Here is a 13,733-nt window from a genome sequence, read left to right as displayed (position 1 = left end):
TTCTTTATTTTCTGTAATGCAATTAAAAAAAAAAAAAAAATTTCATCCATTCTGGATTCATTACAAATCAACTGAAATATTGCAAGCCTTTTATTATTTTAATATTACTGATTATGATTTACAGTTTAAGATTAAGATTCCCAGAATATTCTAATTTTTTGAGATAGGATATTTGAGTTTTCTTAAACTGTAAGCCATGATCAGCAATATTAAAATAATAAAAGGCTTGCAATATTTCAGTTGATTTGTAATGAATCCAGAATGTATGACATTTTTGTTTTTGTAATTGCATTACAGAAAATCACAATATTACAATTTTCTGAGACAGTCCTGTATATGTTGTTCATTGGCAATCGAGTTCTGGTGCAGCTCAGGTGATATTGCAGAGTAATCCCAAAGTAATGTAACTAGTAATGTAACTAGTTACTTTCAGCAACCAGTAACTAAGTAGTGTAAAGGATTACTTTTTTTAAAAGTAACTAGTAATATGTAATGGATTACTTTTTATGAGTAACTACCCCAACACTGAGTATAGTATAGTATAGTATAGTATAGTATAGTATGATATGATATGCTATGATATAATATAATATAATATAATATAATATAATATAATATAATATAATATAATATAATTTTCTATTCTTCAGTGTCGTGGGAAGATACTGCAGGCCGCCAGTAGGGGGCGGTATACTCCACAGACGTTCATCTCGCCACTCAATCGTTTTGAACAACAAACACGAAGAAGAACTTCTTCCGTTTGGAAGCTCGCAGGAAATAAACAAAAGCAGTCCAGGCGCTGATGCTTTTATATGATTAGTGTTTGTAAATGTTTTTATCAACCCTCACGTTGTACAATTGTCCCAAAAATGAGTGTTCGTTCGTATGTTCTCCGTTAAGTTGTCGGAGATGTTATCTTATGTTTAGGAAAAGTTAAACCAAAAAGAGGAATTCTGACAGCTTCAACGGTAACGAACATGAACGAAAACAGGTTTATTCCTGTCCGTCTTCAGATGTAAATGAACTAAACACGTGGCTGACATTCCCTCCTAGCTCCTGTGTCGGTGGAGTGTTTTTCTCCGTCCCTGGGTCGTGATGAGCACCAAGAGGCTGGAGCGGTTCCAGGTGGAGTGTGAGTGGAACTGCTGCGGGTTCAGGGGCAGCACCGTGGAGCAGCTCAGCGACCACATGGCCCTGCACCTGAGGGACCACCTGGGGGACAGGGACGCCCTGGAGGAGCTGGGTGAGCACCAGGGAAACCTGGGGGTTCAATTCCTTTATTTATTCACACACACAAAACATCTTTGTGTCCGCACAACACTCAAGACATTTACTATTTCCATGTGGAGTGAAGTTGTGGAACAGTTTGAGTGCGGAGCTCAAGCAATGTCCAAGCATGACCCGGTTCAAACAGCGGTACAAAAAGATGGTTTTCACAGGGTACAGGGAGGATGAAGGGCTTTGACAATCACCAGATGTTTCCACAGATCATTTAGTCACTTGTTTACTTACATTATTTATTTTCTTTGTTTGTAAATGTGTATATATGTAATGTAAATATGTAATATCATACTGAAATCAACTGAGGATAGTAATTTCTGAGAAGGGAGAAGGGGTAGGATTAAATAAGCATATGCTTTTTTCTACTCCTTTTCAGACATGGTAACATTGTTTTGCTTATTGATCTATATTTTTGTTGTTTTGACTATTTTGACTTATGTGTTAATTTAGGTTTTCCAATGTTCAGAATAAAGCATGCACACACACACACACACACACACACACACACACACACACGCACGCACACGCACACACACACACACGTGAACTGGTCTCCTGGAGAAGCTATCAAAAGCTTATAGTCCATGGGCCAGACCAGATGTCAGTAGGCAAGGCAAGTTTATTTGTATAGCACAATTCAACAGTAAATAACAAATAAGATTGAATACAATTATGAATAAGATGATAAGAAAAGAAGTTAAATAATAAAAAGCATCCAGCAGGTAAGTATTTATTGTAAGAGTACGCTTCAGTAAACAGTAATGTTTTTAGGCCTGATTTAAAGGATCTACAGTTGGAGCAGACCTCAGGTCTACAGGAAGTTTGTTCCACCGGTGAGGAGCAGAATAACTGAACGCTGCCTCACCTTGCTTGGTTCTGGTTCTTGGGAACCACAACAAACCAGATCCAGATGAACCTCAGGGGTCTGGGAGCTTCATAGGAACTAACAGATCAGGCAGGTATTTTGGTCCAAGACCATTCAGGTCTTTGTAGACCAGCAGTAAGATTTTAAACTGTATCATTTGACTCACTGGAAGCCAGTATAGTGATTTCATGACCGGTGTAATGTGGTCCAGTTTCCTGGTGTTTGTAAGGACTCTGGCGGCAGCGTTCTGGATCAGCTGCAGCTGCCTGATTGATTTCTTGTTGAGGCCTGTAAAGATGCCATTGCAATAATCCAACCTACTGAAAATGAATGCATGAATAAGTTACCACCCAAGGTGACAAAACTTGCTTTTAATTTTTGAAAATATCCATGTCTGTAGATGATATTTTGGTATGATAATCCTTCCTGAGTGGCAGCTGTATCATAGTTCATAGTAGTGTAATTGGAAACACTATTTTAAACCATCTCATGTATGCTGATGATTTGGCCATTTTTCCCCCCAGCAGTGCCGGTTTGCAACAGTTGTTTAATGTACAGAGTACGGGATTAACCATGATATAATGTATAATGCCAAGAAGAGTATGGTTATGCTGTGTTGTTCTAAAGAAGACGGACACCGACCTCACATTTACACATTTTTATCTTACAGGACAAAAGGTGAATATCTGTACTAAAACTAAACACCTTGGTCATTTCATCACAGACCAATTAACTGATGACAAGGATATTAATAGACAGTGCCGAGTCCTTTATGCTCAGGCAAACATGCTAAGAAGGAAATTTAACATGTGTTCTGACCATGTGAAGATCTGTCTCTTCAGGGCATACTGTACCCCGCTCTATACTGCTCCTTTATGGAGTAAATTTAAGAAGGCAAGGAACAACAGAGACACAAAATACAAAAACTGGAATACTCACAGGACCATAAGGATTCAGGAAATGTATCACATCTTAGCTTGAATGAATGCTTAAAAGGTCCCCTTTAAAATGATACCAAAGACAATATTGTGAAACATTGACAGATATCCTGTACATGAGTCTAAACCAGGATATGCACCAGCATTTAAAATGTAATTTTCGGAAGGTTTGTTTTGTTTTTGGTTAATTACATATATAAACAGTCCAATATCTTAAAAAAATGAAAAGTAAATTAAAATGTTAAAATTCCTATTGTACTTGTGTCTTCTGTTTTAGATGAATATGCTTGTCTTTGGAACGGATGTGAATTCCTGGCCATGGGCAGCCCTGCAGAGCTGGAAGTGCACGCTCATTTCCACAACTACCACAGTAAGCTCAAGTTTGTTGGGTCACAGCTGCTCGAGTCCCGTCCCGATCTACCGAGCTGCAACCAAGGCCTGCACAGCACCAACCTGTTGCCCGAAGGATCAGACCAATATGCTTGCCAGTGGGAACATTGTGATGTAGGTATTTTGAGTTTGAGTTTGTCCCTTTAATGATTCAAACACCACTGTGACACTGGGATTGATATCTATGTCTCTCAACAGAGCACCTTTAATAATCCTGAGTGGTTCTACCGCCATGTGGACAATCATGTAGAAAGTGCTGAGCCGCAGGCTCTTCCACAGCAGCAGCAGGCACTCTTCTGCAGCTGGGCAGGTATGACTGAGCAGGACGAGGCTGAACAGGTGTCCGCGTTACCATGTTTGCCCTTTCACAGTGTGATAATTCATGGCTCTGTCACAGGTTGTGACGCCTTCTTCAAGATTCGGTACCGGCTGAGGGAACACATGCGGAGTCACACTCAGGAGAGACTTGTAGCTTGTCCCACATGTGGCAGCATGTTTTCCAGCAACACGAAGCTGTTTGATCACCTCCATAGACAGGCTGATCCAATAGGTACAAAATTACACCATGGCGTTGAGATTTATTTTGTGGGGTATAAAATATTTTAAACATTTTTAATTCCTGTGAATATTCTTGTTCAAACAGAGTCCCTGGTTTGTGAACATTGTGGCAAAGCCTTTCCCAGTGAGAGACTTTTGAGGGATCACATTCGTCAACATGGTAAAAAAAAAAAAAAAAAGCTGCTCACTGCCTTATTACGATCTGATCAGAATGTTTTTTTGTAATTATGAGTTGATAAATATTGACATGTATAAAATCTATAAAACTGGTTGATGTGGGATTTTATCGATGAGATGTGCTGATCAACTGTTCAACCAGCTCTCGATAATCCTGCCAAGCATTGTTTATAATCGCTTCTTTCTAACTTTTCCTTGCAGTGAATCAAGTGAAGTGTCCGTTCTGTGATATGACCTGCACCACGTTAGCAGCTCTGAAGATCCACATCAGGTTCCGTCACTGTGATGAGCGACCCTTCCCATGTGACTTCTGTGACAAAAGGTGGACTTTGTAAACAGCTGATTTTGTGTCTTCAGTTGATATTAAATGTACCTTCAGAAAACTGGTAACATAACATCCTTTAAAGTTAGTCTATCAGTTAACTTTGCATTAAAAGGAGTTGGTGTTAATTAAAAATAATATTTTAACTGCTGCATTACACAATATTAATTTAAATTAAGGATGGGGTCCATCAAACCCATAAAACCTATACTTGACTGGGAATGTATGTGGAAGTCATTAAATTATTATTAGTTTATTTTGAATTTGTTGCATTTTGTTTGTAGTAAATGTTTAACTGCTGTTTTGTATCATCAGGTTTTTTTTAAAAACACTATAAGCATTAGGAAACAGAATAAACCAATTTGTGTACACTTGTAAGCAAAATGTTTTAAAACTTCTGCTTGATTGGTAGCTCCTGGCCTCCCAGCAGCCTTAGCAGTAGGTGACAGGTCTGAACTGCAGCCAGTCCAATTGAACACCCTCCTTTACCTCAGCACCATTCTGTAGTGGTTCATGCAGAATCCGGTTTGGTGACGCGTTGCTGAAATCAGAAAGGCTTCACCTACAGGCATTTATGTGGAATCATTCAGCAGTATTGTTGCCTTCACAGATGCCTTCAACAGTAATACATACCTGCCGAGTGGATAATCTCTTCTGGCATAGGATCCATGAAAATAAATTAGTAAATATTGAATTGTTAGATCACAGGACAGTTTTACCTACGTAAACAAATGTACTTAATTCATAGTACATTGCTTTCTTTTTAATGGAAATGTTTAAACTTGCATTTTTGAATACAGCAGCCTGTGTTAATCAGTTATTTTTCAGATTTGTCCCTGAACTCATCCCCTGATTTCCATCCCCAAATTGTCCGTTTTAAACCAATGTCTTTTGTTTCGTTTTTAAAAAGATAAAAAAAATTTTAAGCACAACTTTTCTATAAAAACGTAAAACGATACACAAAAACCTCTTGATTTGAAGTTTTTGAAGAAAATATAAATATGTGCTAAAAAAAATTGCAAGGTTTGACAGACTTTTTAAAGGTTGTCGTTAATTGTAGTTTTAAAAGTTTTTACATTTTTATTCTCTCATTTTTATTAATTTTTTTAAATTCCAGATTTAAGAATCAGCGCGATCTCCAGAAGCATACAGAAGTTCACAATGAGGGTGCCGTGTATCACTGCACGGTGGAGGGATGCGATTATTCCTGTCACACATTCCAAACCATGAGCCATCACTTCAAGAGAGCCCACGAGGTTTGTTTAAACCAAGTAGTTTCCAGCAAGGAGTATAAACCTTCTCAGATCATTATTATTACAGCCTGCTGTAACAGTGTTTTGTTATTTTAATCACATAACTGACTTACTACCAACAGGTCGGGGGGATGTCTAAGTATAAATGCCACATTTGTGATAAGGTCTTCTCTTGGTGTTACACTCTCACTCTTCATCTTCGTAAAAAGCATGAGCTGAAATGGCCTTCTGGACATTCACGCTTCAGGTGAGTCAGTTGTTGGGACCACCTAGCACAGGGGTCGGCAACCCGCGGCTCTAGAGCCGCATGTGGCTCTTTAGCACCGTCCTAGTGGCTCCTGGAGCTTTTTCAAAAATGTTTGACCTTTTTTTTTCCTTTTTTTCTTTTTTTTCTTCTATTTTTCTTCTTTTTTCCTTTTTTTTCTCTTTTTTTCTTCCTTTTTCATTTCCTTTTTGATCTCGATATTTAGAAATTTTGACTTTTTTCTCAACATTTCGACTTTTATTTCGACATTTCTCTCAACATTTCCACTTTTTTCTCAACATTTCCACTTTTTTCTCGAGATTGTACTTCAACATTAATATCGACATTTCCACTTTTTTCTTGACATTTCCACTTTTTTCTTGACATTTTGACTATTTCCTCAACATTTTGACTTTTTTCTCGTCATTTTGACTTTTTTCTCAACATTTCTCCTTTCGCCATTTGCCTTCATTCTAAGGCTTATACAAGACTTTTCATTCTTTGCGACTCCAGACATATTTGTTTTTTGTGTTTTTGCTCCAATATGGCTCTTTCAACATTTTGGGTTGCCGACCCCTGACCTAGCACGATTTAAGAATCCATCAGGAGTCATTTGGAGATGAGTTTACATTGTCGTTCTGTGTGGTTTTACTGCAGATACCGGAAGGATGTCGATGGATTTTTAAAAGTAAACATGGTGCGGTTTGAGACTGTTGAGGTAACAAAGGAGATCATGAAGAACATGGCTAAAAAGCCACAGAGTCTTCGACAAAGTCAGAAGACCAGCAGCCGGAGCAAGAGGGCCGCCGTCACCCCAGAGAGCGGCAGAAGCTCCCCCACGGGATCCTCCTCGCCTTCCTCCAGTTCCTCCTCCTCGTACTCGTCAGACCTCTCCGGAGGAGAGGACGCGTCGTCTCAGCACAGCCCCCGAGGCGGCGAGTCTCCGGTCTACTGCGTGATGAGCACCATTCCCCCCTCTGAGGACGAGCCCGGGGGGCCGTCGCAGGAGGACTGCGACGGTGGCGGGACTTCTGGAGCCGTCAAGGCTCTGACGGAGGTGGCCAGGGGCCTCGGCATGGACGTGGTGTGACCGCGCACGGCATCGCAGCACACATGCCCAGTCCAGGTTCTCGGGTAGCTGCAGTTTGGTGGAATAGTTCCAGGATGTTGCTCCGCAGGGGGGTTAACAGGATTTTATTTATTGCAGCCTTAAAATGTTGCTGAATCTTATTCTTGAACATTTTAAATATATGTTCTTTTTTTTTTTAATGCAATTGCAACCGTTTCTCATCTTTTGTCTAGCTGAAGATTAAGCTTGTGAATTTAGTCCAAATTAAAGAATATATACGACTTTTATTAAACACATCTATAGATTATATAATAACGCTGTCAAGATGAATATTTTTATAGTTCAGCACTTTGATTTTGAGCCAGATGATGTCCCCATAAACTTGTTATATTTTGAGTTAACTTATTTGCTTGTTAAGTAATGAATCTTATTTTTTATTTACATATTTTCTATGTCCAGACAGGAGCGTAGATACAAAATGGCCAATATCAGCCCACCTATTTTAATAAGGAATGTTACTTTTTATCTCAACATCAGTGGACAGATGTTGGATTTGTGACCTTGTATTTTGATTGTGAAGCTTCAAATGTTGTATTTGTAGAACTTTTATCACATGTGTTAATCTAACTACGTACAGGATCCAGTTGTGTTTAAGGAAGTACCAAATTAGCATTTGGGACCATGATTAATTAGGAAAATGTGTAAGTTCCTTCTAGACCTCATCTGGACTTCTTTTTGACTCCCGTGAGTCGACCCCTGCTGGCTGTTGGACAGAAAGGCGAGTGAAACGACTGAGAAATGACTTGATTTTCAGGCGGGTGGGTTCCAACTAGTTTTCATACAATCTATCAATTCAATATAAAAAATACACAAGCACATAGATGGTAATATGTTTAATGAAGTGCCTTGTTTAGCATGTGAATCATTACAACATGTGTCAAATGTTAAGATCATTATTCTTCATAAGGAATCCTCTTTTTTCCTCCCTGCTCTTAATGAGAAGCTACTGAAATGATACACAGACTCACCATGAATCAGTAACTGTTGTCCTGGGTGGAGCTGTTCTGTTATGTTTGTTTTTAAATCGAGCAACTGAGGACATCCAGTTGTCATAACAGTGGTTATTAAAGTGACAGAGTATGTCCCTTTCTCTGAGGTAAAGTGTTTCCTGCTCCGGGGAAATGGGCAAATAAAGTGGTGCTGGAAAGAAACCATTAAAAGTGTTCATGTAGTTGTTCGATCTTGGACAAAATGTCCCTAAGAACTCCCCTCTGTTGCTCCATGTGGGCTCCCATGAATAAGGATGCAGCTCAGTGCCTGGATAGGAGATGAGGCATTTACAGCCGTTGGGATACAGAACACACAAGCTGCTAATGTGTTGCACTTGTGCGGTGTGTAAGAATGGATGTGCAAGAGCTGTAACTGAAGATGAGTCGGAGTGCAAAGTCGCAGAAGATCCAGACCAACTGTCTTCAGTTTCCTTCTTCATCCTCTTAACTTTAATGAAGTTTTCCCTCTCGAGCTGCCTCTTCCTGTCCAGTGAGCCTCTGCTCCTTCCTTTCAGCTCAGGAATCATCTCAGCATCCCAGGAGTTTCCTCTGAGAGGTAAGTGCTTTCTCGTGTCAGTTTGGCTACCCGTGTGTTCCTCCTTGACAGGTTTTTCTTCCCAGAGCGGCCTGCCGGGTTGTGGGACGCCCTCCAACGGTGTCACACAACATGGATGAAGGTAGGAGGGCCCACTTCTGTTTGGAGTTATACTTACTGCCATGTTTCCAGTTTCACAACTGCCATCAATGTTTTCATATGCCCAGAGTCCACGTGGAGAGTCTAGACAGCAAGAAATAATGGTAAATGGCTTACACTTATATAGTGCTAATTAAATTTAAATAAGCTTTAAAATATAACATATACAGTTGTGTGAAAAAGTGTTTTCCCCCTTCCTGATTTCTTATTTTTTTGCATGTTTGTAACACTTAAATGTTTCAGATCATCAAACAAATTTAAATATTAGACAAAGATAACACAAGTAAACAGAAAATTCCGTTTTTAAATTAAGAAGAAAAATCCAAACCTACATGGCCCTGTGTGAAAAAGCGATTGCCACCTAAACCTAATAACTGGTTGGGCCACCCTTAGCAGCAACAACTGCAATCAAGCGTTTGTGATAACTGATAACTATAAACACAATTTTAAAAGGCTTTTGTTTTTGGTACATTGCAGGACTCAAAAATAGATTTGCCAGCTATACCTGTTTGTGAAAGCTTTCTCTCATAACATAATTCCTTGTATTGAAGAGAATGTGGTTGGCTGTCCAGGCTACTCCTACTCACCTAAATCTGGGTGTTTGCAGGACGGCTGCTGAGACTCTTTGGGCTGTACTGGACCCAGCAGACCAAGATGTTTGGATTTTTGCTGCATTTTCTGTTAAATATAGCATATTTTCTTGTTCAATATGCAACCAGTTAAAAAACAAACAAGCAAAACAAAAACCAGCATATCAGTGATGCAATAAGAGATCATCTATAATAATCTAGACTAAAACTGTTAAAAACAGCAATGAGTATAAAATGCTAATAATTACAAAGAAAAAGTCCCCATAAAATTACATTTAAAATTCGAGACATTTTCAAATGATAGTCTTGCAGACTTGAGTAAGATTTTGGAAAATAAGCAAGAATGCTGATTCCAAACTTTTAATGTGGAGGTGTGAGATTACATCCAATGAAACACTTAAAAAAGAAAAAAGGAGGCTGACTTATCTCTTAACACTAATCAAATTTCTTGGTCACAAATATCTTTAAATACTTTCACTATGACCAAGAATCCAAACTTGCAATTTATACAGTACAAAGTTCTTTACACAACACATTATACAGGACAAAGGATGTTCAAGGTGGGTTTTGCACCCTCTAATACCTATGCACAGAGAACACCCCTGATAATTATATGCATGCTTTATGGTTTTGTGCACCTGTGCAGAAGTTCTGGATAGAGATATGTGAGGATTTATCCAGGTGGCTCAATTACAGAATTCCAGTGTGCCCCACGATATGCATACTAGGTCACCTGGGTGACATCCACATGGAACCTAACTAGGCTCACTTGGTTCTCACTGCCTTGTGTACCACAAATAAAACCATTCTAACGAACTGGAAACAAAAGTCTAATCTATGTATTAGTCAATACTAATAATTAGGAAATAGGAATCTTTTGGTAGATCATATCAGTAATGAGATAATGTCTGCTTCCACTAAACATCATTTGGCAGATCTGCATTCTCTCTGGTCCCCGTTTATGGGCTTCATCACCTAGTGGGGTCGGGTGGGTGGTGATAAAAGAAAAAAAATAACTGATTTTTTTTTTTCCCTAAATACTTGAATTGGGATGGAGGGCGTGGTGAATAGCCATGTGGAGCTGACCTGTCAGAGTTCTCTATAAGACCTTCAGTGACGACTTGAAAATGATTTCTCCAGACTCGTACTCACTGCAGACTATTTCCAAGAATGTATATTAACTCTTTCCCGGGCACCCAGCTTAATACTTGGAATATGCAGATTTTATCCGTAGAGGTAAATTAGAGGTTATCGCTTTTGTAAAAAGATTTTCAGGATTGTTTTTGTTTTTTTTATTGCACATATGTTTACTAAAGTTACCAATATAGTTATTTCTGTGGTAAACGGTTAATACTGAAAAAGGTGATGCACCTATTACCTCAAATTGTTTGTGGTAGTAAATCCTCCATGCGATGCAGACATGCTGTGCAGCCCACCGCCGGTGTCTCTGGGTAAAAAATGAATAGATGCATAATTAGAAATGGTAATAAATTAGAATTTACATTATATCCAGAGTACTAACAGCTCCGCCTGATAAACAAAAAAGAATGATGTGTTTTTTGGAAAAGTTATTGATTATAAGCTCTCATTTCTCTGCCAGAAACATGGAGTGAAAACCATATAAGCATTTGTGTCGCCAGCTTTTATTGTGAATCTCTGAGTTTGTGTTAAAAATGCTGGTTTAAATCGTAAAGTAATCATTGTTTATTTGCCATGTTGAAAGATTAGACGTGACTGGTGTGTTGCAGGACTCACCACTGGTCTGGAGGACCTCTGGGTTGTGCTCTGGAGGGGACGGAGGGCAGAAAAGCAGGCCCCTGATCCCCTGGGAGGATGCGTGTTGACCTGGACCAAGAGAAGAGGCAGCTGAATGGCATTTAAGACTGAAACCTCTAAAACAGTGATATGGCTTTGGCGGAAATGACAGTTCCTTCACGATGACATCCAATGGAAAGTCGTAGACGGGGTGCTCTGCTTACGTTTCTGTCCTGAGCTCTCGTGACTGCAGCTGGAAGGATGGGTGACGGGTGGTGCAGGGTGGAGGTGAAGGCTCGCTGCTGGTCCTGCTGATGCATGTGTGGATGCTGATGGACCAGGCTGTCCACACGAGACATGGACAGCAGGGAGGTGTACCCGAGGCTCTCAAGCAGATGTGTTCAGATGGTGACCCAGCCTGATGGATCAGACCCACATCTCAGAACATCTACGAGATATTCAGATTTGTTAGCTGTATGTTGACATTTCGGTGATAAGACTGGCCACAACAAGATGTGTCAGTTTATACTGAAGAAAGCTGTAAAGTGGAACTTCATCCTCATGATTTACAACCATATTTGAGGACATTTTTCAAAATACAGCGTATGATGTGAACCAACCTCTTGTTTTAAGAGCGAGCAATCAGTAAAATCTCAGGATGGTCCTGCCTCAATCTTAAAATCTTAAAATCTAGAAAACATATGAACTGTTCTGCAAAGGCGACTGTTTTGATCAACACAAATAGATCATTAATGAGGATTTGTGCTCACGGCAACTTAAAGACTGCAAGGAAATAAGAGCATCTTGTTACACCAGATTGCATTACAGATGATAATCCAGTTGAGGTATTCAGTGTGCCAATCCATTTAATTAATTTAAAATCTATCCATCCCAAGGACACATGATTAGTAATGCTGTTAGTGAACAAGGAGCAATCTGATATCCAGTTCATCAGTTCACTCGCTGTAAACTACAGAAAGAAAAGCCTGCAATGTTTGTGTTGCATTAGCAGGCTGAGCTGTTAGGAGGCGTTTGACTTTAACACACACACAAACAGAAGAAAACCCTCCAAAAAAAAGTTTCATATTCAAAGGATCTGATTCCCAAAAATCTTCACCATCAAAGCTGACATAGCAGTGGAAAAATGACATTTTTCCTCATTGTTTTGTTTATTTGTTAGTTTGACAATTTTTCCGCATTTTTTTTAACTGAAAAGCAAAATCTGCTTCCAGCCTATATTAATATTTGCTGTTTTTATCCAGTTCCTGTCATTCTAATCTGAAGATATATCTGGCTTTCCGAACACCAACTGAACAAAATAAGAAAACACTGATGTTCAGTGTCAGACATAAAAAAAACAAAATCTATGGATTTATGCATAACGGTGCTCAGTGGAGTCTTATTTTAGACATTCAGAGTTCAGATACTACAAATCGTCTTGCGTCTTTCCCTGAATTTCAATTTCAGAGATAGTTTTAGTTTTTGTATTGTTTTTTTTTTTTTTTTTTGCAGTGGACGGGTTTGGAGAGGAAACCTCTCTCTCCTTCAGCTTGAGGTCAAACTCACAAAGAAGCTGTTTGTTGGGTGCTCAGATGGATGAATTAGAGATCGGAAACGGCTCGCTGTGTCGTCCGAGGTCACAAAGGGCACCAGAAATTCAACAAGAGAGCGAGATGTACGGAAACTCTCATGTATCACAAGTTTATTAACTCAGATCCATCAGTCAGAAGTACTGCAGTGACTTAGAAGATGAATCTAAGACCATTCTTACTCATGTTTCAGTCACAAGTACTGGCTACTGGCTAAATGTTAATACAAACCGATTTTTTTTTTTTAACTTTTCATCACTATCATGTATCAATATGTATTTATTTAGTTTAGATAACTGGAAACTGAGTATCTTAGATGTTACCCTGAACTCTGTGTAGTCCTGATTAATTGATACTGGAAATAATTAGGACTTTGACTCATCAAGAACAGACAAATTAATACATTTTTGCACTAAATGTTAGTGTCAGATTTAAAAAATATATCATGACTTTTTTGGTGTGAGAATTTTAACTTTAAAAAAAACAACAAAAAACATCACACATACTCGTATGGTTAAAACATGTATTTTCTCTCCCTGCTCAAAAGCAAATACGTCAGATAAATGTGTGTCCTACCTTTCTGCTGGATGAACAAAATCCGGCTCCTCAGGCCTGTTCACCGGAGTAAAAACAAATACTTCAACTGTGTTCTTGTGTTTCAGCTTCAGCCGTCGTCCCTCTGCTCATCCCCTGTGTGTCTGAGCGGTGATTTCATCTCTACAGGGACAACCTGAACTGGTTTTAGGGGGTTTGCTGATCCTACTCAATTAGTCAGTGTTAGTTATCAACACCAGTAAAACCCATTAACTTCTTCTATTGGCTTAAACTAATCCTAACAGCCCTCCAGACCTTCCTGACGCAGAGGATACGGGCAATCGTACATTACAGATATATTTGTTAAAGTTGGGACATAACTTTATAAAGCAGCTTTTGATATTGATGTTATTTTAGATCACTTG

At 39.1% G+C, this 13,733-nt stretch overlaps 2 protein-coding genes across 5 annotated transcripts; one reads left to right on the top strand and one right to left on the bottom strand.

Moving 5' to 3' along the window:
* The first annotated feature begins 770 nt into the window (after window positions 1-770).
* zgc:112083 (uncharacterized protein LOC550461 homolog) lies at window positions 771-8,305 on the top strand. The gene is made up of 10 exons (XM_061719511.1): window positions 771-968; window positions 1,054-1,243; window positions 3,362-3,588; window positions 3,673-3,784; window positions 3,872-4,024; window positions 4,118-4,192; window positions 4,411-4,531; window positions 5,649-5,787; window positions 5,907-6,031; window positions 6,686-8,305. Exons 2-10 carry the CDS (start codon window positions 1,096-1,098, stop codon window positions 7,116-7,118), a joined length of 1,533 nt encoding a protein of 510 aa, XP_061575495.1. The 5' UTR covers window positions 771-968; window positions 1,054-1,095; the 3' UTR covers window positions 7,119-8,305.
* On the bottom strand, window positions 7,986-13,465 carry LOC133441835 (uncharacterized). Of its 4 annotated transcripts, XM_061719513.1 has the most exons (6): window positions 13,351-13,465; window positions 11,410-11,633; window positions 11,186-11,275; window positions 10,809-10,877; window positions 9,428-9,518; window positions 7,986-8,924 (listed from the first exon to the last, which is right to left on the bottom strand). In XM_061719513.1, exons 2-6 carry the CDS (start codon window positions 11,542-11,544, stop codon window positions 8,122-8,124), a joined length of 1,188 nt encoding a protein of 395 aa, XP_061575497.1. In that variant the 5' UTR covers window positions 11,545-11,633; window positions 13,351-13,465; the 3' UTR covers window positions 7,986-8,121. The 4 variants fall into 4 exon arrangements, with proteins under 4 accessions (XP_061575497.1, XP_061575496.1, XP_061575499.1 ...); XM_061719512.1 differs by lacking the exon at window positions 13,351-13,465 and having other exon boundaries at window positions 11,410-11,653; XM_061719515.1 differs by lacking the exons at window positions 9,428-9,518; window positions 13,351-13,465 and having other exon boundaries at window positions 11,410-11,664.
* Between the last annotated feature and the right edge of the window lie 268 nt (window positions 13,466-13,733).

The sequence above is a fragment of the Cololabis saira genome, chromosome 4 (assembly GCF_033807715.1).
Source record: "Cololabis saira isolate AMF1-May2022 chromosome 4, fColSai1.1, whole genome shotgun sequence".
Lineage (NCBI taxonomy): Eukaryota > Metazoa > Chordata > Actinopteri > Beloniformes > Belonidae > Cololabis > Cololabis saira.
The sequence above is the reverse complement of the archived record's forward strand: the minus strand, read 5'-3'. Positions and strand labels throughout refer to the sequence as shown.